The sequence below is a fragment of the Daphnia pulex genome, chromosome 5 (genome assembly GCF_021134715.1).
Source record: "Daphnia pulex isolate KAP4 chromosome 5, ASM2113471v1".
Classification (NCBI taxonomy): Eukaryota; Metazoa; Arthropoda; class Branchiopoda; order Diplostraca; family Daphniidae; genus Daphnia; species Daphnia pulex.
The window spans coordinates 10915722-10940386 of record NC_060021.1 but is presented as its reverse complement, the minus strand read 5'-3'; the positions used below and the strand labels follow the sequence as shown (position 1 = coordinate 10940386).

Genomic DNA, 24665 nt, shown 5'->3' with positions numbered 1-24665 from the left:
TCCCACACACAAAAAGAAATCCATTCAACTTGCTCAGTGGCGCTTGCCCTGCCTGCCGTTTGTTGCTTCTGCGCTGACGATGCGCGATCGCCTTTTTAAGGAAAAACTTTTTGGTATGTGTGTGTGTGCAGTTGCTGGGTTACATGCACCAACCAAACGCGCTGAGACCTGTGTATGATATTCATCCACCGTCATCCTCCTCTGCGCACGACTCGCTTCTTTCACCTTTTTTTTTTTTCTTGAAGTAGCGACCAGATGTGAATTATGGACCGGGGCTCGTCAAGTTGAAAAAACCCCTACCGAGACTAGACCCATCATATCTTCCCCCCTCTTTAGTTCTTCTATCTGAAAAAATAAAAATAAAAAACCAGGGAAATAAATAAATAAATAATAAAACGTTTTCCTTGGCGCACTGTCGTGTTTGGTGGTACGTACTGTTTTGTTTCGAATCATTTCCATATCCGGATCAGTCCAGTAAAGAGTCGCTTTTGTGTGTCCAATCTCTTGGGTTCCATCGGCGCCCATTCATCAAAATAATGGCTCCGGTTGGTAACAAACAAACAAACCCTGCTCAAAAGGGAGGAAAAAGAAGACCCGTTGGCACACATTTTTGCAGTATGGCTCGTCTTAAAGTCGCGACAGTCGATGTAATTCATTTCTACACAGCCTCTGTTTATTTTTCTCCTATCTCTTCTTTGTCCTTCCCTTCAATTTACGACGCATTTAAATTCTGAGCGTGCTACAAAAACAACGTCGCCTCTCTCTCCTCGCATGTGGTAGACCCCCCGACCACATCTTACCAGTGGCCGGTGTCTCAGACCAATAAACCAGACGTTCTCGCCAAGTTCATCAATGACAAAACGTCAAAGGCAATCCATTTTTCCCGATATTCACAGTTGCGGGGGGAAAAAAAAGAATGAATGTATTGATCGTTTATTCCTTCCATTTTTACTCTCGCCCCTCCTCTTCAAAGTCATTTCCTTAAAGAGTCTTGAGTCTTGACCCTCCTACGTGGAGGCCACCGCTGCCGTCTCTTTTTCTTCTTCTTCTTTTTCTTCGACTTCTTCGTCCTTCTTCGTCTTTTTGACAGATTCCTGTCGCATTTCTTGCCCAGGGGCTTCTTCTTCTTCGATTTCATTGATGATCCTGACCTCTTCCACTTCCGCTTCCGACGAGTCGGAATCCGATTCCTCCGCTGCCGGCTGCTTCACATCCTCCTGCATGGGCTCGATCGGCTTAGCCCAGGGCTTCTCCGCCTTTATGTGCATTCAAGTTCATTTTTATTACAAGGTTTTACCACGAGATAAATAGATAATAAAAAAAAAGAGCACAGATATTAAAATCTCAATAGGAAAATAGACGTGAGTGCCATCTAGCGGCGAGAAAGATGTAAGAAATTCGACTCACGTTTGGATCTTTGGCGATGGCCTCGACTTTTTTGCGGTACAAGTCGTAGACAAACGTTGCCATCTGCGGCATATCGTTGATCACCAGGGCAGCATCCGCATCTGGCTCCTGAGTGGAGAGCCGCTCTGTCCGGTAGGTCTCTACGGGCAGAAGTCTCAGGTCAGTGGGTCGTTGCAAGAGCGACCGGAAGGTTGGCGTCAGTTCGAAACAGTTGGCGAACAATGACGTTCTGGCGAAGACGTAGAGACCAAGACGGGCACGGGATGTGGCCACAACCAAACGGCGGACGTCACGTAAATGACCGACCGCTCGGGTTCTCACAAGCGACAGGAGAATGTAATCGTTTTGTTGACCCTAAAGTCGACATGGGTTGACCGAAGAGATAACGAAAAGAAAAAGACACGTGTGAGTTTGTAACACAAAACTTTGTTGATCGAAGATGACGGACGGAAGTTGATGGATGACTGAATAATAATCTCATACCTGATACTTGTCGACCGTGTCGATCTTGCTGGGCCGGCCTATGAGCGGGTTGTTGGCGCAGCGAGTGTTGACGACGTCGCGGATCAGATGTTTCTGTCCATTGTAAGTTGTCAGGATAGAGATCTTTTCGGCCGGGTAGCCCAAGAGCCGCATGTACATGAAAACGGCCACGACATATTCGGCCTCGGCCAAGTTCTGGAAAAAGTAGGGATTCGGTTCCGATTCTCCAATGCCCTGGAAATCTTCAACGTTGATCAGCTGGAAATCGTAGACAAATCCGGCGTTAGCCACCCGGTGCTCGGGTCCACTGATGACGTGTTCCAGGTTGCCCAGCTTCTTGTAGCGCCACTGGTACAGGGAGCAGAGGCTAGGTCTAGCACGTCCCTGTGCGTCCAGATCGACAGTGGGCACTCCCAAGCGAACAACGCGGGTAAAGAGCGACTGTTCCATATTGGAATACTTTTGGAAGGCCATATTTTTAATGACGGGTGGGAGCTGATGGTGGTCACCAATCATGATCCAGCGCTTGAGACGGTTGAAGCCGTCCTGTGGCGTCTGCAGCAACAATGGAATGAAAGTCTCAATCTCCAGGATCTGGGCCGCTTCTTCCATCAAGATGTTATCGTACTGCATGATGGATTAGAGATTAACCAACAAAACAAAACAAAAAATAGTAAATTGTTCAAACATTTCCAAAAATGAACACATCCGCAAAGAATAGTTTGACGTTGCTCACCTTGAAGCCGAGCTCCACCAGCTCCCTGCGCTTGAGGGCCGCGTGCGTACAGGTCATGGCTATAATCTTGGCCTCACGGACCAGCAGGTATCGCGATCGATCAAGTCCGCTTCGCAATAGCTCGAAAGCACGGAACTCTTCCAGTTGACTGAAAATCTTCCGAATGTAGCGCCAGCAGCCATCGGCGATTTCCATGTCCTCGACGTAGCTGCGACTCTTGAAAATGGGTTGAGGTGCATCTTCAAAGAATTTGGCGAACGGGAAAAGGCGACCGACATCTTCGATTGTGACTCCGCTGCTCTTGTCGCTCCGGACTCGGGCCAGGTATTCTTCCCAGCGGGCTAAAATGTGGAGGCGGAAGAAGTGGCCAGCTGTTTCGCATGTGTAGGCCACGTCACCGGCAACTCCGAGGGATTGCTGCAATCGCTGAACATGATCCAACAGCTCCAAGCGCTTGCCCAGCACGTAATTCACTCGACCGTATCGGCTAAAGTCCTTTTCCGTTTCGAGCTCCTCTTCACCGTGACCCATACGGAGCAAATGACGCTCGTCGATGTCTAGAGCCATGATCTTTTCGAACAATTGATTGAGAGCCATATTCGAGTGAGTGACGATAAGGGTCCGCTGTTCGGGAAAGTTGTGATAAATGTTGGAGATAATTTGGACTGCAACGTCCGTTTTACCCGTACCAGGCGGACCGACCACCATTGTCAAACCGGGCTGCATACCAGAACGGATGGCTTCGATTTGGGTCGGCGTGAAACGCACGGCATTCTTCTTGGGCTCATTAAACGGGTAAGGGCCGCGGCTGGGCATAACATGAGGTTCAACTAAAATATCTTTTCCTTGTAGATTGAAAGTTAACCGGAACGGTGGGGCCAATTTCGTCGAACCGTCTCGCCCTTCTTTCTCTTTTCCGTCCTCTTCATTAGTGCGGATTTCGTGTTCTGGAAAGCTTTCCTTCAGATGGGCATAGTCCAAGAATGTGTCGTTGAAATCCAATGCTGGAATTTGATTGGGCATTTTGGAGTAGTGAGCCGCTCCTGGGTCACCGTAGCCGAGAATGATGTCGTGAAGCCATTCGGGGACAACGCAATCCGTGTTCATCAAGTCTCGGATTGTTTCCAGCACTGCTTTGAAGTTATTCTCCTTTGGTTTACGTCGCATCAAGATGTTGAATGAATCGTAAACGTCCTCCCCGTTTTGCGAGACGCGATCCATGTCCATCTTGTATTGATTGCAGTCCAACCTTTATAAAAGAAGTGGACGCATAAAGAAGTCTGATTGAAAACACCAACAGTCTCATTTGAAACATACCAAACGCGGAAGGTTCTCTGTCCTCCTGGAATTTTCGGTCTGGGATCTGGTCCTTCTTCAATAATTCTTCCAAGGTGATCCAACATACCTTCGATCTCACAGCCTCGGACGTAGACTAAACCAACTTGCGGAACGAATGGTTCTCTGAATTGATTTAAAAAAAAAACGTTAGTTTCATCTTGAACAAGAACTAAAACTTATCTAACAAAATACCTGAAGTTAAAGTGTGTTCCGGGTGGGCCAGGTGGCCGGACAGTGAGAAGAAAGCACGCATCATGTTTGCGCAAGTTCTCCCATTCGGACTTGACATCGTTACGGACGTCGAGGATGACCGAGACATCGGCGCGAACGCGTGAAGGCTGTTTTTCACCGATATTCGGTTTCCCTACTTCGACCACGGAGAAGGCAGTGATGGGCTGAGCCATCCTGGCCCATCCGCCAAACACCACGTTTCCGTCCTCGCCTTTCCACGGCTTCATGCGGAAAACAGAGTCCTCGATGTCCTGTCGGATTTCATAGGTCGACTCCAGTCGAAACAGGTTGAAGTTACGCAGCAGGTAATCGTGTAGCGTCAAGAATTGCAAGTTGAGTTTGGGCAAGGCGAGACAGCCCTCGCCGGAAAAATATTCAGTCGGCACGATGTTTTCGTTCCAGATGATATCCTCAGTAGGGTACAACGGCATTTCATTGAGTGCCTCCAGTTGGGAAGCGCGCCTTTCATGACGGGATATCTGTAATAAAAAGAATTCCAAGGGTGTATATAAAAAACAACACAACAACCTGTACTTTCTCCTGAATTACGCTCGTATGTTTTAAACTATTTTTTACTCACCAAGAGCTCCATAAGGAAATGTTTGTTTTTCTCATCATTATCCGAATTGTCTGGGGGTGGCAATAGCTTGAGGTAAGCCGCGATATCTTGCAATACCGTCGTACTGGAAAATTACAAAGTAAAATGTAATTTTCACGCCACAAGTTTTTGAAGAGTAAAACTAATCAAATTTCACAAACCTAAGGCTTTCGAAATGCTTGGTGAGCGCTTCACGGGTATTGATGCTGGCCACGTTGGTCAGCGCAAACCGCCTCAATTCAGAGTATTTGACAAACACGGCCTTCTGGAGTGCTGTGATGCGATCATAGTGGAGTTGCATCATGTCGTGGTCCGTCAACGGATCGCCGGTTTGATCATTGATTTCAAAACGGGCGTAGAATTTGAGCATGTCCAACAACTGAAACAAAAAGAATAGTGAGGAAACAAATAAATAAAGTTGTAAACAGGATATGAATAATGCATAGCGGCGAGCTCATGGGAAAAGAAACTTTTAAATTATTGATCAAAGTTTGAAAATTGCATGAACCTGCGTATAAAATCTAGACAATGCTAGCAGGATAAAACAAAAAAATTTCCACCCTTCAGGAAACTAACCGGAATATATATCGGTCCGGATTATAAGCCATCCTTCCCCTATTTCGAAATTGGAGAATAGAAGAACAACACAGAAAAAAGTGAGAAAAAAAAGAGGGGGAACGTGCCCTTCCATTTGAATTTAAGCGAAGCCTTGAAAAGGGATTGGGAGCGATAAGCGAAAAGAGAAGCGGCTGGAACACGGCACACCTGGGCGTGTTTTTCCCAAAGAGAACAAAAGCCCGTCACTTTCTACCTATTCTTATTTCCGCCGCAGGCTACAAGGTTGCTTGGTCGACCACATTTTCGATTCTGCTGTGTACCGACTATAGGCTACGCTCATTTTCATCTCCCCTGTCGTTCCGTCGTCTGTTGTTCCCTTGGACAGCGAGGGAGAGAAAAAGACAGAAAGCTTCGACACTTTGTTCAATTCACATCTGGAAACGGCCACAAATTACAACTCGGTGCTCAAAAGTGTTACATTTCAACGTAGCCAGACAGGAGGATGTCATGAGGCTGTGAAGATCTTCGAGATTGTAACGGGCTTCAAAAAGAGGAGCGGTCGCGTCGTCCTTGCGTCATCATGTCCGAGTGGACAGCTACACTGTTGCTTTTGCTGATCCATCAGTTGGCGTCATCGACAGGCTTAGAGAATCTGGAAAGTGAAGGGCCAGTCGTGGGTCACTGGATTCACGTTCAGAAATGCTGTCCAGAAGCTCACATGATGGTGGAAGTGACCAGCAGAACCACGGCCACCACCCACAGCACTGGCTCCAAGTTTGAATGTCAATTGCAAAACGATACATCTTTCCGGTGGGCACCCGATTTCCTAGACAACCATAACAACCTTCTGTCTTTTGAGGGAAGCCTGGATAAAGACAGTGCCGATTCGGATTTTAACATCACCAAATTCTGCATTCCAAACGGGCCTTGCATCTCATCCATCGTGGGTAAACCACAATGTGGACCGGTAAAGAAAAATCAAAACTACTAATTCATTCAACATTTTCATGAAAATGACATGTGTTTTCCATATACGCAAAAATTAGTTTCGAGCCTGGCCCATCTTTACATACGCCGGATTTCAGGAAGATTTACAACTAAGACCTTTCGGTGTCCTGCGTCACGTGGTGGACAAGTTGGCTGAGGTTCCTCGTCACCACGAATATCCACTTGATCAGTATTGCGTGGACGGTGTTAGACTTTTGGGATCCGTGTCACATTTCGGCCACGGATTACCAAACGGTGCCGAAAACACAAGTTCAGCACCGTTGTCGCCTCCGTCAGACGGCCCGGTCTACTACGCTCTCATCTGCGAGCCGGGCCCGTTGGATGAGAGCGACTTTTTCGAAATGTTTGTGCGAATTTTCTACCCCATCGGCTTAGGTGTCGGCCTGTTGGTATTGCTCACGCTAACCGGAATTCATCTCGTTCTCAAAGAATTACGGGATCTGAGTGGTTGCATGCTCATTAGCCTCGTCGTTTCAATGATCGTCACCATGATTAGCAACCTAATTCTCTCATCTGCCGATTCTCGACCTAGTCCGTACCTCAATTTACTTTTCTTGGAGTCGGTGGTTCATGGCTCAGACGTTGCCGTTCATTTTTGGCTCAGTGCCATCGGACACCGAGCATGGACGGCCGTCAGGTAATCTAAATGAAATTGATATCACTAATACTTCAATAAAACCAACGACTTTTTCTTTCTACAATTTGATAGATACCCACGGAAAGAAGCCATGCGACCGGAAGGAAAGCGCTACGTTTTTTATTCACTGTATTCGTGGGGTTCAGCGGTTTGTGTGACAGGTCTAGCGGTTATGGTGCACTTTTTCATTGAAGACCAGTCACACGGGACCACTTCACCTCACAGTTTCTTCACTTGGTACAGAATCGGTAAGTAGAATCGCGAAACAAGTTTTAAGCGAATTTCACATTGCTAAAAGGAAATCATTTTCTACAGGGTGGTTGGGATTAGCCCTATTCTGCTCGACTTGCGTCTTCCTTTTCCTGGTCAATATTTACGTGTACTTTGCCACTCGCTCTACTCTTAGTAATCAGACGGCCTACGGACGGACATTTCACCGCACCAAGGGATAGTAAGAAAAACCTGATCTCCTTTGAGTTAAAGAAATGTAATTAAAACATTCATTTGCATTAGCTTTCAGGCTTACACCCGTCTCTTCCTCATCATCGAAACCGTTTGGATAATCCAAACATTTTCTTGGTTACAATATCCTATTTTAGTCGGCCTACGGATCTTGGCTGACATTGTACTGCCTTTTCTAATTTTTTGGGCTGCCCTCAAAGTAAAAAGGATGGATGATAAGCACGTTAATTGGAGGCGAATCTAAATTATTTTTGATTTTACAGGGACGCCGCGTCATGCACCTTTTGAAAATACGCCTGCAAATGTCGCAATGTTGGCTTTGTCGCCGCTGCTTCCCACCGAAAACAAGAGATCGGGGACACTACTACGGCGAAGAAATGATGGCCCTCGGAACTCCGATCTAGCCTTGTTGTTTAACACTGCGTGGACGATGCTTATTCTTTCTTTTGTACGTTTACATAACTCGAGGCGCATTTAAAAAAATCGCAAATGAAATACACTGAAAGTGAAAACACTGACCTGCGAGAATAGTTTCCCTTCAGTTCGTTGATTCAACATTGACAGGTGGCAACGCGTGACCAGATGACAATCGTCCATGACGACATTGAAGAAGCGGCGAGTGGGCAGTAAAGCCTCTAAGTCAATCAGTAACTCCAAAAAACGTTCGCAATAGTGAACTGCTTCTACGTCGATGTCTCCTATACGTATCATTTTGGAATAACGCTTTAATTACAATTCTCAAAATCGTATACAATAAAAAATCTTTACCTTCCAACGGAATAGTAGCTAAAAGGGAGAGAAATTTGTGCATCAAACGCTGAAGGAATCTTCGCTCAAAATCAGCTTTAGCTTTGGAATCCTCATTCTCTTTGGAGTCTTTTTTCTGAATAACTTTCCAAAACTTTCTGAGTTTAGGAAAAGCATTGAGTTCTTGTTCTCTTCTTCCCTAAAATGTATTCAAGATATTTTTTAGTAATCTCTTGAATTGTCTGAAAAAGATGTTTTTACTGTAATCTTACTGACCTCTGGTAAACAAGTCCAAATAGACAATGAGACCAATTTCTGAACTTGATCACGGATCAGATCGATTTCAAGGCTATTGAAACAATGGTTAAAAAAGATGAGGATCATGGTTCGTTCCTTAAAACTAAGTCCCCATTTTTCATCAAGGGACATTTCCATCAGTTGTTTAAAAAGGCTCGGAAAATTTTCTGGAAGTTTTTGGAAAATCTAAAACAAAAACAACATAATAAATAATGTAAATTAACATATTATCTGAATAACAGAACTAACACACACCTGCCATGCTGATACACGTTCTCTGAATTTTTCATTAACCATGATTACTATTGATAACACATGTGACGCAGAGGAATTATCGGGTTTGTAGTTTGGCCACAAGTAATTTTCCAGATACTGGCTAAACTCAAGCATCATGATCCGGCGAATCATGAATTTTGCACCTTGAACTTCTTGGTGATAAATTTGGTCAACTATGCTGGCGTCGAAATCCATGTGATTTCCACATGTTTGTGGTGCCCAGTATTTTGATGCAACCTGAAGAAAATGTGTTAGATAGTGAAGGATTTGATGCAACAGATTTGTTACCTGTGTGATTCGATCAGAATTGATTTGATCGACTGTTAAAGGTGTTTTATTCTCATTGTTCTTGTTACTCGAACCATCGTTTCGATCTTTGCTTTCCATTTTGTAACAATATATACGTTTTAAAAATGCCTGAAACGTCAAGCAAGTTATCAGCTTGAAAAGTTGAAAACTCGGATGGCGCCTAGTTGCCACAGAAACCGGCAGCAGACGATGAAACCCAAGCGGCGGCTCTGGACACTAAACAAAGCGGTCGATTTGTTTTTTTTTTTTCGTTATGTGATTTTCAGAACAACTGAACAAGTTTTGGAATCTGTTTTACATACAAGTTTTGAAAAAAAATATTGCATATCTGCTATACATCAATATATAGTCAAATAGTAAACCAACAAACAATAAATAATTCCTTCTGAACTATTAAGCATCCGGTTGCTGTAAGCCTGTAAAGGATGTCTATCACAAAGGTTGTAACCCGTTCAACCTCAGTGATGACTCTGCTAGTTAGTCTCACGCTCCGAAGTAGTGTCATTCAGACGTACGATTAACCCCTGATTGAGTATCGTGGCCCGTTACCGTTCACTCGGCAACGCAAAGTGGCTCAATTAAGTTCCAGTATGCAGCTCAATGGAGTACGAGCGTGTACCAAGCAACCTTATAAGCCAAACAACCTTCCCCTTTGGCCTATTTCAATATATTTTCTTATTAAACTCTAAAATTAGGATTTATTAAATTTAAGTGTAAATACGACGTTGCCACCCGCCATTCTCCTTATTTTCCAAAAAAATTTCTGACTTTTTTTGAGTAATTGGTAAAGTGAAAAATAAATTTTATTTTTCAAAGAGGTGCCCAAAGGATTAAATCCTTGAATAATTATGATATCAGTAAACGTTTAAAATCTTGATGTATGGCGCCCGCTGCCTGTGTTGCCACAGAAACATTAGCAGACGAAATCAAGAACTTCAACGATTCAAAAGTTTGTAAATAGTTCCGGACTTCCGGTGACTTTGATCAGTAATTCAGTACTCCATTGGCCACTGCACATTTTGTTTTAAATCAAGAACAGTAAATGAGTTTGATAAGCAAACAGAAAAATGGAATGTATCCCAACTCTATCGTGGACGAAGAATGGGAATATTTGGATCCCACCCCCGATATTCATAGTCTGTTTCTTCAATTTGATGATCGCTTTTTTTCTAGCCAGCTAAAAAGTGTTGTGGTGAAATGGAGCCCGAGAATGACTGTGTATAGTTTGAATCAGTTCAACAACCATAGAAGTGTATTCTAATGAATTTGTTTGTAGGTGTGCTGGTTTGTGTAGGTATGAAGGAAGGAGATCTGGGCATTGCTCCATCAGCCTTAGTGTACCACTTTTGAAATTGAGACCAAGAAAGGATCTTGTTGAAACTCTTCTGGTAAACAAATAATTTCCTTAGAATTAAAATTTTTATACTAATACTATTATTTCTAATAGCATGAAATGATCCACGCCTTCCTGTTCCTGACGAACAACAACAGGGACAGGGATGGCCATGGTCCAGAATTTCAATTTCATATGCACAGAATCAACCAAGAAAGTGGAACTAAAATCACAGTAAGCCCTGTATTTTCTTTTAGACTTTTTTATTGGTTAAAATTAAAATATTTATTCACTCTCAGATTTATCACAGCTTCCACGATGAAGTAAAACTGTACAAACAGCATTGGTGGAAATGTACAGGCCCTTGCCAGCATAGGCAACCTTTCTATGGACTAGTAAAGCGCTCAATGAATAGAGCTCCTGGACCACATGATAACTGGTGGGCTGCTCATCAAGCAAGTTGTGGTGGTTCCTATGTAAAAATAAAAGAACCGGAAGGATATGGTGTTAAAAAGAAAAAAGAAGGTAATGAGAATAAGGGAGGGCCAGGTATTTGTTTAGTAATGAAGATTTCCTGTTTTCTATTCATTATTTACTGTGTATGTGTCTATTTTTCAGACCCCAAGAAGCAAAAGATTGAAATTCCATCAGGTGCACGCGATATTCGGGGGTTTCTCAACTCTCCCACTGCTGGACCATCTAAGAAAGCAGTAACTGCTACTGGGAATCTATCTACTTCTCAACCTAAACTGCCAACCAATAATCCCGTGAAAGGGAAAGCTTGGACAGGATTTTCGGGCAAGAACGTTAGTCCTCCCAAAGGGAAAGCTATATCCGGATATTTTACTACTTCCACCACTTCGGGCAAAGGAAAAACTGTCACCGGCTTTGCAGGATCGGTGAAGAACAAAGGGAGTTCGACAATAACGGTTACATCACCATCTTCTGGATCAACAGAAACAAGTGAACCAAATGATGCAAGACCGACTCAAGGAGGCATTGTGTCCAAGCCTCCATCTATGACGTTATTTATCCCTTTTACTGGACAAGGCCGACTCTTGGGTGGTGGCCCACCAAAAGTCAACACTCCTTGGGCCAATCCTTCAACATCATCCATCAAAAAGGAAACTCCAAAGGTCGTTGAAATAGTTTCTTTGGACGCGGATGACGGCCCCAAAGATGAGAAAAAAGTGCCCTGTCCAATTTGCCAGTCGCTTATCGACCTCAGTCAGATCAACACACATTTGGATTCCTGTTTGTCTTGAATTGAACAACTCTGTCAGTATTCGTCTTCATATTTCTATCGAAATTCTGTGATGCTCAAAAGTGTATTTAACAAAGAAAAACTCAAATGTTTTAATATTACAAAGATGGTCCCGTTTTATTTATTGCCAGTCAATACTCCCTCCAAAAGTTCCTGGTTAGATTTTAAAGAAATAACGAGTTAACCTAATTATTTCATCTTATTTCTTCCAACAATAGGTCTTCATTAAGATTTACCTTGAGCTGTTTGTTGGATTGCTGTAAGGATTCCACCTCTTGTGCGTGCTGCTCTTTCAGAGACTCCATGTCCTCTTGAGCTCTTTTTGCATTCCGTTCCAGCTCGACCTTCAGCTCCGTCTTTTGACATTCGAGATTCTGCTCAACGTGCTTTAACTGCTCAATCTGGTCCTCCATTTCTCCCCGTCCTATCTCGGCCTGCAGGGCTTTCCGTACGCCGAACGCCAAGCTGCTCTCGTACAGAGTCTGATATGAAAGCAGCGTCAAATTGAGTTCGTCGCGGACTCGAGCTAAGAGGAAGCCTCTCTCGGAACAGCTGACGGTCACTTGTCGGATCAGTTCATCTGAAACCCAGTAATTTCGTCTCTTTAATACCAACATCGTCTATTTATTTTATTATTTATTTTATCGATCGTAGAAAAATAAGTTGCCATGCGAGTACCAAAGCACTGCGAGTAGAGCTCCCTCCTGATTGGACAGATTCCAATTTCTCGAGCTTGTCTCTGCTTGAGTCTGGAATCCAACTGCTCCTGCAAAGCGAGGACGTCCAATCTCGTCGCCGGCGTAGACGAGACCTTATCACAAACAGAAAGACCGACGATGCAAGAATACAAACATAACTAAAATGCGCTTTGACTCTTTCCCGGAATGAAGACTATATTGAATTTGATTTTTCATATTCGTATGTGTACCAACTGCCGCCATATCTGGTCGTCTTCGGTCCATTCCTTGGGAGGCAGAATTGCGTTGATTGCATCTTGGGCTTCACGTCGAATTGCGTCACGACTTTTGTTTCCCCCAGGAGGAGAGGGTGGATCTGGGACAGGACCGGGAGTGGTTGCTATGATGGATCGACTTGTATTCCCGCCGGTTAGCCCAGTGGAGGCTGGTTGCAATTGCGGCAACTCGTCTACCTGTAAACGAAAGTTACTCAACCGAATTAAAACAATGGCCAACGAAACAAAGGATTCCTTATATGACACAGTACAAAGTTCCTTACTCTTCTCTTGTTGCCGTCACTCGGCTCACGCACCAGAACGGGATTGTCATATTTCAACAGCGAAAACGAAGTGCCCGCCAAACGTTCTGACATTTTCGCTTCACTTGGCAGTTTCCCTTTGGACGTCGTTTCAGATTAAAGCAGCGACTGTGAAACGTGACAGCTTCTACTTCACGGCGCTTTGATGCAAGTTTTATGAGGTGTTTATAAAAGAATTCGATATGGATCAAACATCCAAGCCGACGACTGCGCAATCGCAGCTCCCATTTCTTATTTACTTGTGTAAAGTGGATGAAATATTTGGTTGGGTTACTTCTTTTATAGAAGTAGAAAGCAAGCAGCTGCATTGCCCAATAAACTGATGTGTATTGATTTCTTCATTGTCGCGTTTTACATCATTTCGTCATCACATGAAAATTTTTGTCAACAATTTCTGTTTTCGGAACCAGACCAAAAAAGGGGGAAACAAAGGAGCCGATGAAAACGTTTTCTTCTTCGTAGCAGCACAGCAGGAAAGATGCCGTTATCCTTGTATTTATAGAAATAATTCCTCGTCATTTCGTCCAGGCAACGAAAATAAATAATGTGGCCGCCGGTTCTTCCGATTGATATAGTTTAGTGGATGGAAAAGTGTGTATAGCTTTTTGTAGCGAATTGAATTGTGATAAAGAGGCGTGTGGACAGCAAGGAGGAAATAACATTTCGGGGTGGATTGTTCACGTATAAAAAGCTTTCCAGTCTACAGCGAGCAGCAATAGAATCCGTGACACAATAGCAAACATAGATCGAATCGTGTTAGAAGTAAATATGTATATATTTAAATAGATAATAACGTTCGAGGGGAGGAAATAATATGTTCCAATGGGAGGGAAAAAGGTTGGAGTTGACGCGATGGTTTCACCTTTTGATGGGTGATCAATGCGGCCGGATTCAATCCTTCAGTTTGTGCCATTCGGCGATTTGACGACGTGGAGAATTCAAGACCTCGTTCCAGTGATGCAAGGCCGTTCCGATCGTCTTGGCTCCGCCCAATTCCAAACGTCCAATCACCTGTTTTAAATCCAAAGGCTCAAGATTACGTTCGAAATATTATTCCGACTCCACTCTAATAAGGCACTCGTCAAAAATTACCTCATTTTTGGTGACGCGGTCCCAGTCGAGGACGAGAAATTCGAGACTGATATTGTCCAGTGAAGTGGCGCTGGCCGGCAAGTCGAAAACAAACGACTCGTTAAAAACGGGATTCAGCGTGCGCTTCTTGACGTGCGTCTTCTTCTTGGCCACTCGTTGTCCATTGTGCACAAGATAAATCTTGACGTAAGGATCTTGAGTAAATACAAATAATAATAATCATAAGACTCTGATGACAAGAAGATTAGGTAACGGAAAAAATGAGGGAGGGCAACGTACCAGCAAGGCCGGTCATGTCCATGCGGGGAATGTTACGAGCTTTCAGGACGACGGCTGTTAGTCGAGAAGCTTGCGGTTGATAACAAAGCGACACCAGAAGCTCGCCTCTTCCGTGAGTCCTCATCTATTTTGATGGTTTTCAAAAAAAAAAGGAAAAGGTCTATAACTTTAACGAAAGCAGCTGGATCATTTGCGTGTCTCCCTAACAACCACACGCCCCTCTGCGACTTGGGCATGTCGTGGGTTTTTCATTTTTCTCTCCCGTTTCCAACACGATGGGGCTCACCTTATGACTGCGTGGCGCAATATCTCGGAATAGTAGAGCGCTAGAGTGGTTTCCGTTGTCTGCAGTATTGTTGGAATCGACTGAATCTGTCATTTCCTCCAGAGCTTCGTTAACTGGCAGCAACACTTCGCCAATGACGTCATCTCTTAGAAACCAGGGATGATGATTATGCTCGTATAACATATAACACCATATTATGTGATGTCTAACAATGTCTAACTATTATGTTAATGCCTAGCCGATTTATTTAGAATGGGAAGCGGAATTTCCCCGGGACGGGGGGGCGGAATTACCTCGAGTATCGATCGAAACACAGAACGACGAAATGGAGCGTCAAGCTCTGAAAATAGAGAGAGAAAGAGAAAAATACCGGTAATGACGGTCGTATAACAAGTCCACTTCCCGCGTGTCGTTCGACCGTTGCCCATCGTGCGTGAAAGACAAATAGATTGGTCTACCTGAAGTTGGTTTTCGCCGATTCCGTAAAAAGTAAAGTCTTCGTCGTAGACGGGATTGAGAGTGCGACGAAGGACGCGGGTCTTGACCTTGTGGTGTTTGTCGGGCAGCAATTGGAGTTTGACATAAGGATCGCTGGAACCGATGTTGGAATCACGAGCCGGCAGTCCTTGGCATCTGACCACGGTGATGTTGAGCGTACTCTTTTCAACATTGTGCCTTATTATGCGAAAAGAAATCGGCTTTGATTATTTTGGCAGACCAAAAAAGAATAAAAAAGAAAAAGAAACCAATTCCGGAACATGAGAAGCATTGGAACGTGAGTCAATATCAAAGAACCGGAAAGAGACGGACCTGTCTCGTCTTCTATACTCGCATGATTGGATAGGATCAAGTTACCATCACAATAACCCCATGCCAGTTCCCTCCCACTGCCCCGACGAATATAGTCGCCCCTTTCTGTTGCCCAATCGCTCGAGGGGAATCTCCTTTTGGCGGAAAAAGCGGAAGGATGCAAAGGGGGACACAATAAAAAATATAATAATAATGTTGCTGCAACAAATCAAACCACGCTAAACGAGTTATCGATCGACTTTGTCATCATAAAGAATCTCATTTCGCCCACTATACGCTCGACTGCTCTTTTTTATTCTTTTGTTACATTCAATTTGCTCCTCTTACTTATACTGAACGTTGTGTGTGTATGTGTGTAAGGAGCACTCGGAAGTGGAGAGTGGGCGGACCGTTTTGTCAAAATCTGTTCACTCATCACTCAGCTTCCTCCTCCCACACCACCTCCCACGTAATAAATAAGTACCCGCGACATGCAATTGATATAGTACCTGACTTTAAAGTAGAGTTGTCCCAGTTTGTTGGATCCGCCTCCGCATTCCATCTTTGCCAAGTCGATTTCTCCGCCGGGGAGGTTTGCGGAAGCGGATGCTACCAAGTCACTTTTCATCAATTCCGCTGGATGAGTGACCTCGTTCTCCAATTGAAAGCGGATGACAGTCTCGCGCTGCTGCCCTTCCTCTTGGAGGGCGTTGATGACGGAACGAGAACATCCCGAGATCAGAGAGTTTTTCCGGCTCACCTGCGGGCTGCTCGTTTCATAAGTTGGGGTCAGCGTCGAAGGCGTCGTCGCTGAAATGACGCACACAAATGGTAATTAGAAACCATGTTTACTATTAGAAACTTGTTTCGTCCTTCATTACCGGAAAGTGGACTAGGAGATTTGCCGATGGGACAGGAGCCAGGAGGAGTTTTGGCTCCTGTCGGACTTGGCGATTTCTTGAGGTGGTGGCTGATGGCAACCGATGATCCTCCGCTGACGGGATACGAGTGAGTCAATTGCTGCGGGTTGTTAGGGCTTTTGACCGCCACCGGCTTACGGAAAGCCAACGGTCTGTTCTCTGATCCGATGTGACTGCCGGGCGACCGAGCTTTCTTGGTGCTCCTTGTTTGCTGGTGATGTCCGCGATAACAAAAACAACTGACGGCGGCGACGGAGATCAGGAGCACAACACCTCCTAGACAGATTCCCACGACCGCCGGAGTGCTCACTGTGGAGGGGAAAAAATGCAAAAAAGATTTAAAAACAAAATTAGAATTCTATTATTTATCGAAAGGTATTCTTTGATAATTATTCGACGGTAGTATAGATGTTTCGGCTACAGGGACACTAAAATAAAAAAAAAGGGGATCGAGCGGATGCTGTTCAAAGGAGCTCGTTTACGCTCGACTTGTTTTTTCTTCCGCCTCATCAACATAATTGCATCGCAATTACAAGTAAAAAAAAAGACGGTAGCGCATCAAAACATTCGAACGAACGAGTCTACACGAAATAAAATGTTTGTATGGTAAAAAAAAGGGAGCGTGTGTGTGTTATATGTTTTTTATTGGATCGATAGATCTGCAGAGCACATTATCTACTTCGTTCATCAAAAAACAAGAAAAACGTTGGTCGGGAAAAAGAAGTTTCCGTTTGGTAGACGAGTGCGCTAGTACCAAGTCGGGGGGTTGATGGAGAACTCGATATCCATCAACTCCGACATGTATGCGATGAAGAGGAGGCGAAATGGAGTGAAAGGAGGACGCGCACTGCATTCATACAAAAGAAAAAGAGAACGACATGTCGCCATTGATTGGATCAGTTGAAGAGGCGTCCCAAGTCCAATTAGCAGGGTACTAGGAAAAATATTTTCAGAGGATCAACAATGAGTTCTTTTTATTCCCATCAGTTGGGTCTGGAAAGAAATGGCCATTTGATTCCATCTCGTCCTTTAACGACTCAGAAAAAAGAGGAAATGGGAAAATTTTTCAGAAAATAGCAGCGATTCGATCAATGATTACATGTCTCATACACATCAACCTGTGCTGCAGACAACTGTTCCCGCTGGTTCGTGATGTTATTACAAACTTGAATAATAACTCGATTCGAGGGGGGGAAAAGTTATCGAAGCAACTTACCGGCGAACTTGGTAATATCCACAAGAACTGTGATAACCATGTTGTTGCAACTATGGTATATATGAAATAGTCTGGAGAAAACCCAAACTGGGAGTCGCGTGCAATTTATAAGTTGTCCCGCGCTGGCGAAATAATGAAAACGAAAAACACACACACAGGGAATAAAATGGAAGACGTTCTCTCATCAACACTCACTGACTTATCCCAACTGTGCAAGATCGACTGAACGGGAGCGGGAGCAAGACGGGGAGCTTAACGGAAGAGGAGAGAAGAGGAGGAGCGTGCAGAGCGCGCGCTCCTGCCGCTCTAATCTCGTAGGACTCGTAGTGTGCGTCCTCATCGTCGAGGATTGGTCGATGTTACTAGGCGTGTGCACTAGGACCAAAAAAAAAAAAAAAAAATACGGGAGGCACAAGGAGCCGCCAAAGACATGCTCACGTTATCGCCCGACGGCTGATTGACCATTTGCGCAGACTTGACTCCAGGCCGAGATCTGCGCTTCTCCTTGAAAAATGTTGCATTTTTTTTCTCTCTCCCGCGCCCCATGTTTGATTTTTCTCGAGGGTTGGTTGGCGAGGAGGGCATGGGCTGCAATCTTCAAAGAAGATGAGATATCTTCTCTATTTCCCCCGAAGGAAGTTGCCCATCAACAAAGAGGAGAACATTCGGCTCATTTTATACCGCGGCGGCTGATAGCCGTCAGGCAGCTACTGTGCACTAGAAAGATTTTGGTGAGTTGTAACATAAATCTAAATACATATAACAACCCGAACGAAAAGCTCTTCTTCCTTTGTAGTCGGCCCTTTTTTTATCCCAAGTCTCTTCATGAAAATGTGATGAGATGAGATGGAAAAACTGCAACATTCAAAGTTTAACTCGGCTGATGGATGTCAGCCTGGATAAAAGTCTACACGGGAATATAAATAACGGCCAACGGAAAGGAGGTCAATAACGTCGATAAAGTACCGCATTGATCGTAAACAATGCATTTGGTGACACGAATTCGCTGCGGACCGGCCGCTCTCTGTATTATCATGGCGTTTTGGATAGAGGGCAAAGTTAAGCTAGCAACTACGGACTACACAACGGCCAATCAGATCGCCCGGAACGAATTCCAGTTGGCTAGAATATAAACGATCCTGGTCGTGTTCCGCTTTTTGTCCTGTTTAACAAAGGCGATGCGGTGTGCGGCCCCGGCAGCTTACGAGGTTTTGTGTGTGATCCTGCACGTGTCCGAGTCTCACGCACGCTCCTATCGGGTCTTTGAGTGAAGTGGCCGACTCACACACAATACCGATTGTGTAATAACGAGCGTGTCATTTCATCCGGGTGTATATTTCTTACACACGCTGAAACAGGAGCCGTTTCTCTTTCCCGCGAAACCCATTATCGGCATTTATTAGACGGCAATTTACATATCTACACGATAAATCATCAGAGTGGATATGTCAATTGGCTGAGATGTTTTATTCAAACGGGGCAGAATATCTAGCTCGCCCTTTGTTCCGCGTAACCAAGGTGATGGCACACGGTTCCCTGATCTTGGTCGATAAGACACGCGGAGAAAGAAGAGGCCATCCATTCAGGACCTTGGAGGAATCCAATCTCTTCTTATTTTGGAATAACATCTTTTTCTTTGCTTCCAAATCCTATCAACTTGAAAGATTCTTCCCATTCTCTGTCACGGAGAGACGGTGGGTCTGTTTCGGGATTTGTCATTTACGTCACACAGGTCCCCCCACCCCCGACCCCTTAATCGCGAACTAGTAAAAATTGAGAAACACGGTAGAGGGGGCGGATCGGTTGACGTCACTCCGGGGGGTGGTGGTGGTGGAGAAGGAAATATGAAGGTCGGGTCAATAACAGCAGTTCTCTCTCTCTGCCGAACACGCAGCTGGGAGTCAGAAGGGAGCGGTAGCGGGCAAGCGCCGGGAAAACAAGGCACGCAAAAGAGAGAAGAAAAAATAAATCAATAAAGAGCTTCCTGTCTATACTACTATATCGTGAGAGACTTAGCTGGTGGGCCTATAACGCTCTAAGCATAAAATAACAGTCGGTTGATTTTCGGGATTCTTCCATTGTCACATCAATATTACACGAGCTTCTTTCCTCGTTAACTATAAGAAATGCAACACTTTTTCCTTGTTCGTCTCGAAAAGACCAGCCAGGGAATATCGATTGTCGGAACCCAATAAGTCGATTCCGTAATCAAATCATCCACAGACGAAGGGCTTACACAAATAATAAAAAAAAGGCTACTTGCCCGGCATAAGAGTAGATCTACTTACAATGGTTCAATGGTTCAACATCGGGCCCGTCTCCTTCCTTCATTTCCTCTCCGAAGGGTGTCAGTCCTTGATGATTGTAGTGGTGGTGATGATTGCTCTTCCAACTCGTTGGTCTTTCTATGAATCCGACAACAGCACAGCCCCAGGGGCTATTGTGACTCTATATGGACGGAATTCAAAGTCGGAGGGCTCAAACTTTTTTTTCTGACAGTGTCAAATATCTTGTGTGTGAATAATTGAAATGATTCTCTAGGAAAATGAGGGTTTTTTTTTTCTACAAAAGGGGACACACACAACGCACGCACACTTACTTCCTGGTGTTGAACTTTGTTCACTGCGTTCTATACCCGATTCACGTCTGTCTCGTCACCGGAACGACGCGCCGCTCCACCGCGCAACCCCGCCAACTCCTACAATATACTACCCCCACCATCTCTTCTTCTTCTTCTCGCTGAAGCTTAACTACAGTCCCGAGAGACATGGCACTTTCTCCCGTCTACTCGCATCAATTAAAGCCGTTGTCAACGTCCTACAGGCAGGGGCTTCTGACTCTCTGACGTCAACCGAAGAATGGGGAAAAAAATGTGTGGATGAATCATGCAACATGAATTAGTTACCGTTCTCCTTTTTTCCACTTTTCTGTCTCTGCTGGGTTTGGTCCCACAATCATTGATTGCCGGAAATATCCCGCTAATCTGATGGCTAGTTCCTGCCGTTAACCTCGGAATTCCACTTCCTAGATGGCACAGCTGACTTTACCGGAAGTTAAATGACAAAGTTTTCAAACATTCAACCCATGTCCTTCTGGCTGGCGCTATCCGAAAACCCAGAGGCGTTGCAAAACTGAGTTTTGAAAAACTACAAATCCAATCACGAACCGGGAACTAGAAATAAACCGAACTAAACCCGGAATTCTAAAACGAAAAAAGAAAAAAAGCATGTATAGACGAAAAAGAAAGCCAACAAAGTGCATAGAGTTGGAAAGAGTTTTATGTCGCCTTTTCGTCTTGTTTATGTTTTGTTTTAAAGTTTAAACTGAGAACCAGTGCTGCGTTTGTTCTTCAGATTGGTTTTCTGCTTGCCCTGTCTAACCGCATCCACGCTGGCCGACACATCTTCTTGCAATTGTTTGAAGAAGGCCGTCGAAGATTTAGTAGCTTTAGTTCGATTGTCCTTGATCTATAAGAAACGTCATAGAATTGCAATTCATTAATATTTCAGATTCGCCCAAAAAATGAATTTGTCAATAATACAAAACTTACCAATGAAACGGTACCCTCCTTCTCCGCCTTTTGTAAATTGTGCAAAACACGGGCTTTGGCGTGCTTGTTACCCAGCCCTGGATTAGCCTTGTCGACGGCCTTCTCGGTACGCTCTCGTTCTTTATGCCGCACTCGCTGGGCACTTTTCTTCTTCCGTCGCTCTCGCAATCGGTCCGTTTTCGCTTTTTCCGTCGTGCCCTTCAACACGCCCCTCGTGGGATCTGTTCAACCATGGAGATTAGACTATTTTGAGACGATAAAATGGGCAGCAGGTTATGAAATATTGACCTTGAACTTCTTGTGGTGCCAACAAATTGGCATCGCTGACTGTGACGGGAGCAATTTCTTCCATAACGATCGAAGGCATATTGCTGACAATTTTGACATCAGGTTCAGGCTATACAGGAGCAAGTTTGAAAATGAAAATAATCATTCGGAAAGCCAACCAAGTATATACGTACTGCTCGTGGGGTGTAGCTAAAGTTGCAGAGTGCATCTAGTTTGGCAAATACAGTGGCCATTCTCTTGCGAAGTGCTGCACGGTTTTGGTCTTCGGACGCTTCATCGTTGGGCACGTCGGCAAGACTACTTGATTTAGCCTCTGCCTTTTGAGTTTCTTGCTGCTTCAAGAATTCCTGGAATTTAAACAGTACAAAGTTAGAAGTTTCTATCGAGTTATTGATAATGGATTAAATCAAACCTGTTCGTAAATTTCAGCCAAGCTAAACTTGCTCTTTTCTTGGTCCAGCACCAACTTCTTCTTGAATTCAGTAGGGTCGTAGACAGGTTTGATTTTACGCTCCACATCATCAAAAGCTTGGTCTTTGATGCGTTGGCGGATAATTTCTTCCAAGGTCTTAGTGGTCTCTTCTGTGATGACAGGCGCTTGTCTTGTTGTGTGATCGAAGAAAAGATCTTCCTCTAATAGTGCATTGTCAGGTCTGAGTTCGGCTTTGGTTTCACCCATCAGCTGCCAGGGTTTCGGTGCTACAGCTTCGTCTTCCAATTCTTGAATTTTAGCTTTCAACCGTTCTTGTCTTAGCTCATAGCTAGATTTTCCTTCCGATTTCGTGAGATTGTCGTTGGATGTGTCTGACTCGTCTTCGTCGCTTGAATCGGAGCCATTTAAGTCGAATCTAGATAAAACGAATTACTTAAGAATTCAACATTCAGGTTATTTAAAAAATTACTTGACACGTTTCTCTCTTGGTTCATCGTCGTCGTCTAGCTCTTCTTCATCTTCCATTTCTTCATCACCCTCTTCCAGATCTTCATCTTCCTCATCCATTTCCTGTTGTTGGTCGCCTGCAGGAATGGATCCTCGGAAAAAATCTTTGTACTTGGCTTTGACAGCGGCTTCCTTTAAAGGGAAAAAAGAAGGAGATGAGCATGCTGAAAAAAAAAAGGGAATTAAAATGTGTTTACGTTTTCATCGTCGTCGGAAAGGACGTCCTCAAAATAATCAATAGAATCTTCGTCATCGCCCTTGACTGGTTTTTCAGCTTCTTCCTTTTCCAGAAACTTTTCCATTTCACCAACTTTAAAAAACTCGTCGTCGACTTCAGTTTTTCGAATTTTCCCCATTGACTGTTCTCTATTCTTTTTTGGCCTTTCTTCGCGTTCTTCATCGAGCATTTTGTACTCGTCGAATTTCAATGCGTCAGTTTCGTCTAGGTCCGAGTCGTCTCCATCCTCGTTTTCATTATCACTATCAGAAGGAAGTTGGAAAGACAAGTCACTTGCAACACTGTCTTTATCCTCCTCGTTTTCCAAACCATTTTCTTCTTGCTCTTCATCGTCAGTTTGTACTTCAACTTTGTAAAATGAAAGTTTCTTGTCTTTTCCTGTAAGAAGTTTGGCTACATTTTTCATTAATATCTTGAAGGAAGGTTCATTGTGAAGTTCTAGTTGCTGCCAAATTTGTTCTTCATCAAATCCCTCTGTATAAAGCTCTGGCAGACTTCCAGTAAGCCCTTGCAGTGTGCAATTTCGATTAACAGAATCATAGAGATCTTTTGTAATTGCTTTGAATTTTGTGTTGGCAGCAGCCTGTACACTGAAAATATAATTTAACAAAAAAAGATATAGAGAACAATATAATAGATGCGAAAAGGTGCAGTGTAAGTATGAGTAAAGTACATCAACACGAGGTTCAAACCCGAGGAACTTGTAAAAGCAACAATGACGACAAGAAATTGAATTCTATTTACAATGCTTTGGGTAACGAAAATTAAATTTAACTATTTATTACCTTAGAAAGCTTTCTGGTTTCGTTGTGACAGTGATAAATTCATTCAAAACCTTATCCACGAGGGATTCGCTGCATGTCGCCATTTTTGCCTAATGTTTTGACGTCTGTTTGAGTGGGAACAACGACGCCAATTCTCCATAAAGGAATCCATCAATTTCGTTTTCCTTTTTTTTTTTAAATCGATAACTTTTGTAAATCGGTAATGTAATCCTTCAGTTCTCTCGTAAAAAGGAAGAAAATGCCAAAATAATTAAATAAGGCTGAGCTATTTTTCTCAGAATATTAGAATAATAAGCATTCTTTTAGAATAGAATAGGAAGAATTAGTTTCCTCTGAGATGCTGTCCAATGAAATGACTGTTAATCGTCTCCACACTCAATAGAAAGAGGTCTAGGACTCGTAAGGTAAATAAATTCCAATCTTTCATGCTTAACTAATGGATTACTGGGAAATGTGGCTTCAGTGTCACGGACCCTGTGGGTGATATGCATGTCGATCCATTTTCCCATCTGCGTCCTTTACACATAAGACAATGAGGTTCTTTCTTCTTTTTAAATAAAAAAGAGAATAACATAGATATGTAATGCTGCTGGTAGGCGACGTGGTGTGCAAGTTGCACCTTTCTATTTTTTGGTGTCCGGGACTGCTTGACTTTGTGCCCATAGCCTTCAGGTGTATTTTTTTTATATATTCCGCTCTAAAACTTGACCCAATTGCAGTTGTTGGTTCCCTAAGCCAAAAAAAGGAAGAAAAAAAAAATAATAGCACACTTGGCTAGCATAGTAGTACATTCGGCCGTCTATACAGCGTTCATACTTTCACTGCGTCAGCAGCTTAAAGACGGTGTTTACAAGTTTGGAATTTAGAAATGAAAAAAAGGCTGGATTCAGCAGCAGTACAAAAGCTGCTTTCCAAATCCCGTCAATGAATCGAGTTTTTCCTCTCGGTGCATCAAACATAATATAACGCAATTTCTTTTGAAAACGCCAAAAAAAGGAGCAATGGCGTATTTACGTTATTAGGCTCTTTAACCTATTGCTTCATCTTGGAAATCACTGGTTATTTAGTTATGCGTATTTGTGATTCCCCCTTTTTCTGCCGATACAATATACTTATTGCGTCATAAGCACTCTGGCGGCCAGGAGTTTAAGTACGTTGGATTTTCCCGGTCTTTCCCGAAACGACGGCTTTGAAACAAGGGCCGGGGAATAAAAAAGAAAAAAACGGGAGGAATGGAAGTATCCCCTGTGCACGACAGACTTGGATCCACATGGGTTGAATTGTCGTTGTCGACGATTGATTCTCGATTCGTGTGTAAGCTGT

At 43.8% G+C, this 24665-nt stretch overlaps 6 protein-coding genes across 10 annotated transcripts; 2 read left to right on the top strand and 4 right to left on the bottom strand.

The window, feature by feature from the left end:
• Positions 1-908: 908 nt before the first annotated feature.
• On the bottom strand, positions 909-9273 carry LOC124194665 (RNA helicase aquarius-like). The gene is made up of 13 exons (XM_046588954.1): positions 9067-9273; positions 8758-9015; positions 8482-8688; positions 8227-8404; positions 7978-8156; positions 4955-5172; positions 4776-4878; positions 4157-4674; positions 3944-4087; positions 2627-3875; positions 1891-2517; positions 1408-1761; positions 909-1256 (listed from the first exon to the last, which is right to left on the bottom strand). The coding sequence occupies exons 1-13, from the start codon at positions 9163-9165 to the stop codon at positions 1008-1010; spliced, it is 4383 nt and encodes a 1460-aa protein (XP_046444910.1). The 5' UTR covers positions 9166-9273; the 3' UTR covers positions 909-1007.
• LOC124194666 (probable G-protein coupled receptor Mth-like 5) lies at positions 5618-7976 on the top strand. The gene is made up of 6 exons (XM_046588955.1): positions 5618-6318; positions 6398-6996; positions 7069-7244; positions 7312-7447; positions 7510-7657; positions 7722-7976. The coding sequence occupies exons 1-6, from the start codon at positions 5932-5934 to the stop codon at positions 7860-7862; spliced, it is 1587 nt and encodes a 528-aa protein (XP_046444911.1). The 5' UTR covers positions 5618-5931; the 3' UTR covers positions 7863-7976.
• Positions 9274-10005: 732 nt separating the features above from the next.
• LOC124194659 (DNA-dependent metalloprotease dvc-1-like) lies at positions 10006-11804 on the top strand. Of its 2 annotated transcripts, none has more exons than XM_046588947.1 (5): positions 10006-10305; positions 10364-10475; positions 10535-10654; positions 10720-10945; positions 11039-11804. In XM_046588947.1, the coding sequence occupies exons 1-5, from the start codon at positions 10130-10132 to the stop codon at positions 11683-11685; spliced, it is 1281 nt and encodes a 426-aa protein (XP_046444903.1). In that variant the 5' UTR covers positions 10006-10129; the 3' UTR covers positions 11686-11804. The 2 variants fall into 2 exon arrangements, with proteins under 2 accessions (XP_046444903.1, XP_046444902.1); XM_046588946.1 differs by having other exon boundaries at positions 10013-10305; positions 10720-10969.
• LOC124194663 (33 kDa inner dynein arm light chain, axonemal-like) lies at positions 11733-13204 on the bottom strand. Its single transcript, XM_046588950.1, has 5 exons — positions 12921-13204; positions 12613-12834; positions 12363-12495; positions 11921-12264; positions 11733-11837 (listed from the first exon to the last, which is right to left on the bottom strand). Exons 1-5 carry the CDS (start codon positions 13011-13013, stop codon positions 11802-11804), a joined length of 828 nt encoding a protein of 275 aa, XP_046444906.1. The 5' UTR covers positions 13014-13204; the 3' UTR covers positions 11733-11801.
• A 62-nt stretch (positions 13205-13266) lies between these two features.
• LOC124194658 (synaptotagmin-4-like) lies at positions 13267-20652 on the bottom strand. Of its 4 annotated transcripts, XM_046588942.1 has the most exons (10): positions 20141-20652; positions 19830-19989; positions 16287-16634; positions 15915-16215; positions 15075-15291; positions 14910-14956; positions 14617-14761; positions 14331-14454; positions 14052-14245; positions 13267-13988 (listed from the first exon to the last, which is right to left on the bottom strand). In XM_046588942.1, exons 2-10 carry the CDS (start codon positions 19870-19872, stop codon positions 13851-13853), a joined length of 1557 nt encoding a protein of 518 aa, XP_046444898.1. In that variant the 5' UTR covers positions 19873-19989; positions 20141-20652; the 3' UTR covers positions 13267-13850. The 4 variants fall into 4 exon arrangements, with proteins under 4 accessions (XP_046444898.1, XP_046444900.1, XP_046444901.1 ...); XM_046588944.1 differs by having other exon boundaries at positions 13267-13970; positions 19830-20652; XM_046588945.1 differs by lacking the exons at positions 19830-19989; positions 20141-20652 and adding an exon at positions 17542-17844 and having other exon boundaries at positions 13267-13970.
• Positions 20653-20801: 149 nt separating this feature from the next.
• Positions 20802-23962, bottom strand: LOC124194657 (U3 small nucleolar ribonucleoprotein protein MPP10-like). The gene is made up of 8 exons (XM_046588941.1): positions 23343-23962; positions 22517-23147; positions 22282-22451; positions 21792-22227; positions 21553-21726; positions 21380-21488; positions 21092-21312; positions 20802-21008 (listed from the first exon to the last, which is right to left on the bottom strand). Exons 1-8 carry the CDS (start codon positions 23423-23425, stop codon positions 20853-20855), a joined length of 1980 nt encoding a protein of 659 aa, XP_046444897.1. The 5' UTR covers positions 23426-23962; the 3' UTR covers positions 20802-20852.
• Between the last annotated feature and the right edge of the window lie 703 nt (positions 23963-24665).